The following is a 4,654-nucleotide window of genomic DNA, read 5'->3' as shown; positions in this document are numbered from 1 at the left end:
AAAGCCTCATCCCAAGTGGCTTCCGAACTCCCTGGTGGCAATGGCTCAAGTATTGGAATGCAAGCCCATCACCACTACACACTTTACCCCAGGGCTATGGTGGGCATGCTCTAGCTGGCTTGATGAAAAGCCAGCCCCCTAAGACAACCAGACAAACAAGTCCCCACCTCACCTGGGACCTCCTGGTGATGCAATGACACCTGTACATACAACCGTCTCACCTGCTGCTCTTCTGAGGAGAGGACCTGGTGGCTAACATGATGAGCCACGTCACCACCATCATTGGTGCTGTAAATTAACGTCTCTGTCTCTGAGAGGCTGGCTCTTGCTCTGGGAAATCTGGGTGCGGATGCTGAAGACACTTCTTGGTGGTAGCTTGAGCCTCCCTGGGTAACATCAGTGGCCAAGTGACCGTGTCCACTCATTGCCACATTCTCTGTCCCCTGCGGGCAGGGCTTTGCTTCCTCCGCCCCTAGAAGCCGGTGCAGGCTGTCCGCTAGCTCTGGGTAGTCTGCTTCCACCTCTGTGCAGTCCCACCTGCCATTGCCCTCGGATTTCCCACTCAGTGAGGCTTCAGAAAGTGATTTTCCCACAACCACAGCCATTGGGACAGAATTTCTTCCACAAGATGATGCCAAGCCTCAGGCTCTCTGAAATACACAACACATGGTAACAGCAACTCACCATCCCATCTCGTCTCCACCTCAAGTAAAGAAACTGGGTGTGTCTAATAACAAAGAGCTTAAGCATGTTCTGAGTCGGACCCCCAAAATCACAGAATCATGGAATGGTTTGGATCTTAAAGATCACCTAGTCCCAACCTCCTGCATGGGCAGGGACACCTCCCACTAGACCAGCTTGCTCCAAGCCCTATCCAGTGTGGCCTTGAACACTTCCAGGGATGGGACATCCACAACTTCCCTGAACAACCTGAGCCAGTGTCTCACCACACTCACAGTAAATAATTTATTCCTAATGTCTAACATAAATCTACTCTCTTTCAGCTTTAAACTGTCTCCCCTTGTCCTATCCTTACATGCCCTTGTAAAAAGTCCTTCTCCAGCTTTCCTGTAGGCCCCCTTCAGGTACTGGGAAAAAAAAAATAAATCACAAAGTTGAATCTTGGCACATCAAGCAGGACAGAGGAAAGAACAAACCATCACGTCTCAGCAGCTTTTTCTGATTTTGAGGACATGACACACAGGGAAAATCTAATTAAAGCTCTAGCAGCACCGAGCACAAACCTCTGCTTTATACCTTCCTGGCACAGTGCAACTGTCTCCCGAATTAATGGCCAATCTCACAAACAGTTTGTGCACCATGAGGTTACTGGGCCCAAAGGAGACATGATTAACTAGGATGTAAAGTACCTATCAGTGTGGCTGAGTCTTGAGGGCTACTGGGGTGGAAAGCTGAGGGTTTTTAAGAGACAAACTAAAAACCTTGAGATGGAAGCCACCCAAAACTGAGAAATATATATATATATATATATAAAATAAAAGGGGGAGGTAGGAGTCTCTAAAACTCAAGCTTGGTGCTTAGCTCTGCAGGTTCTACCTCAATTAACAGAATTAAGTCTTTGTGAAATTAATTAATGGAAATACTTGCTCAATTGATGACACATTTTCAAGTGTGCTGTACTGCCAAGCCAAATGCATCCTGCTCAAATCCTTCTAATGTGAGATACTCTTCTGAAGGCCTGAGCCGCAGGTGCCCACACATGGAGAAGTTCCACCACCACCCTCTTGCTGCGTGTGCTGGACACTGCAGCAGGACAATTGATGGGCCAGGTCAAGGAGACCCAATGCAGCACATGGGAAATCTTGTTTTGCAAACAGCAGCCAGGATTGAGCACCTCTGCCTGTGTCTGCCAAGCTAGCAGGACTCAGAAGTATTCTCCACACAAATGACACTTCCTCGCAGGACACAGCAACCGGTGCTGCCGAAATCACCACGCACAGGCTGTGTGCTGCTCAGGCACTGGTGGGAATCTCTGGAGCCCCAGCAATACCAAACGAAGCCTCCTCCAGCAACTCCAGCCTGAACTAGGGTGCCAGCCTTAGGAAAATGCCAGCAGAGTGAGTTTGCCACTAGGCACCCAGCGAGCGCCGGGCTAGCTGGCCTCTCCAGAGGCCAGCCCTGGGAGCAGGGACAGCAAGCTCAACTGAAAAAGAAATACAAAAATAAAGGAGGAGAGAAAGTACTCCCAAACGATATCTGGAAGTGGGAAACAAGTTGATACTCACACCCTCCATCAGCTCCTTTGTCACTGTCTCATTTGATGGTTTTCCCATGGGCAGAGCCCATGCAGGGAACAAAGAGCGGCGGCGGCACAAGGCGCTGGGTCTCCAGGGGAGACGGAATCCCCAGCACAAGCCATGGCAGGCCCTGCAGCTGCCTTCCCCTCCCTGAGAGCTGGCAGCCCCTGCAATGGCTGGGCAGCTAAATTCAGCAAGGCAGCAGCTGCCCAGAGAGCAAGGAAAGGCTGGGCTCTCCCAGCCTTCCAGGCAGGCTGTGTCCCCTGCCCAACACCTGCACTCACCCACTCGATTGCTTGAATTGCTACCAAATACGACCCTGTTACCCTAAAACAGATGGTATCACTCTCTTTCTCCATCCTCCCCTCCCCCCCAAAAAAACCAAAAAGGCTGCATTTCCAAAAAGGCACTGTAATTGCAGTAAACTTAATTTATAAACCTACCCCTGCTAAATTCTCTACATAGAATGGTTTGGGTTGCAAGGGACCTTAAAGATCATGTAGTTCCAACCCCCTGCCATGGGCACCTCCCACTAGACCAGGTTGCTCAAAGCCCCCATCCAACCTGCCCTTGAACACTTCCAGGGAGGGGACATCCACAGTTTCCCCGGGCAACCTGTCTCCCCACCCTCACAGTAAATAATCATCTTGTTTAACAGACAGTAGCTGTCTGATACCAACAGAGTGTCCCAAACCACTCAGAAACCCGTGTGCGCTTCACACACATAATTTGTGTGATATCTTTAGGTATCCATCACACAAACCTTGAAGGCCTGTGGTCTTTGAGCCCCAGGAGGCAGGTCCCCAGTACCTGCCAGCCTGCACCGACTCAAATTCGTCATGCAAGCATTATTAAACCAAATGCCAAAAGGTCAAATCCAACTTAGAGGTGATTAAAAAAACCCAGAAAAATCCCCTGAGATACAATCTGTTCACCAGCTTTGAAAGGCAGGGCCTTGGCCACAAGGAGAAACGATGCTCACCAGCTGGATTCCTCCTCTTCCAACCAGAACCTAATGAGTAAAAAGCTGCTGGGGTGACAAATCGTAAAGTACCGTGTATTAAATCCCAGGATCTATTTCTGAGCCACACAGGCTGCTACAAGCTCACCATGTTGTGTGCAGGTGATTCAGCAGAGAACATCACTAGCTATCACGACACAAATGCGTTGTCTCACCAGCTCTAACACCTCCTTGCACGTCCCAGCAGTGCTGCACATCCAAAAATGATTCAATAAATACAAATCTCAACAGAAAGGAGGGTGCTGGACACCCACAGCTTCGGACAAAAATGCCTTGACAATCAGTTCTGGTGTTAGGCAGAGATTTTAAAAAATATGTAAAAGAAAGAAAAACTCAACAAGGCACCAAAATAGACTTTAAAGTGTTAAATTGAACGTGAAGGAATTAGTGATCAGCCTTGATGCCTCTTCATTATTAAGATGCCACCTTAAATTCAAACCTAAAAGAAATTACAGATCACAACTCACCTGTTGTTTCAGTGACTGTGTGGAGGAGCACAAAGTTCTGTGAACCAGTGAACTATACTGAACTTTCAAGACTATCTGCTGACCTTACGGATGCAGCATGCAGTGATATACATTTCTGTGATGCCACAAAAAAGATTCACAAGTTCACAAGTTCATTAAATCTCCAGAAGCTAATTGGAAGCTAAAGAGAAACCAGGAAACCTGCCAACACATGTGAGTGAGAGTCAATCCGATTATCTCAGAATGTGTCAGGTCACTTAAAGGGACACCAGAGGTTTTGCTGCATTTTCAAAAGCCCCTAATTCAGGCACCTAATTTCAATTAATTCTGAGGGGAGCTGGACATCCAGCCACAACTGAATGCCAACTAGACGGGGAAGTTGCACACATCCCACATGCAGAATGATCAGGCAAAAAGTCGTACTTCCAAACAGACTGAAAATGCTAAGCCACTAAGAGCAAGTCCCAACAACAAGAGAATCTAGAAAATAAAAGTTTCTCACCGTTTTCCAACAAAAAAAAGGCAACAAAACCGTAAGCCAGGTTGCTTGTGGTGGGGATGCAGCGAGATGAGAGCTCCTAACAGGAAGAAACCACCCCAAATCCTCAGGCAGGTCTGAAGAGGGACGTACAACCACAGCTTCAGGCACAGTGGAGACTTTCCACTGGCCTTGAAAAAGCAGGAAGGCAGCCAGAAACCCCGGGCTGCACCCCAGCCCTCCTTTGTCTGCCCAGCGACCGGGTGGCACCGGCACGGCAGGCAGGCACCTGCGGAGGACTTGCTGTAAGACGAGAGGCGAAGGCAGTGCCCGTTTCATACATCCATTCCAGCGGGGACAGGTCCCCGCGGCCCTGGGGAAAGCGGCGCCCCCGGGCAGCCCCGCGGGGCCCGAAGGCCACGGAGCCGCC

The 4,654-nt window shown here is 49.2% G+C and overlaps 1 protein-coding gene across 1 annotated transcript in view; it reads right to left on the bottom strand.

The window, feature by feature from the left end:
* CEP68 (centrosomal protein 68kDa) overlaps window positions 1–605 on the bottom strand; it is a 7,606-nt gene extending 7,001 nt beyond the window's left edge. Inside the window, exon 1 of the mRNA XM_009993466.1 lies at window positions 222–605. Coding sequence (XP_009991768.1) covers window positions 222–605 — 384 coding nt within the window. The remainder of the gene's footprint in view (window positions 1–221) is intronic.
* Window positions 606–4,654: the final 4,049 nt, after the last annotated feature.

This window comes from Chaetura pelagica, unplaced genomic scaffold, assembly GCF_000747805.2.
Source record: "Chaetura pelagica isolate M959 unplaced genomic scaffold, ChaPel_1.0 scaffold472, whole genome shotgun sequence".
Taxonomy (NCBI): domain Eukaryota; kingdom Metazoa; phylum Chordata; class Aves; order Apodiformes; family Apodidae; genus Chaetura; species Chaetura pelagica.
The sequence above is the reverse complement of the archived record's forward strand: the minus strand, read 5'-3'. Positions and strand labels throughout refer to the sequence as shown.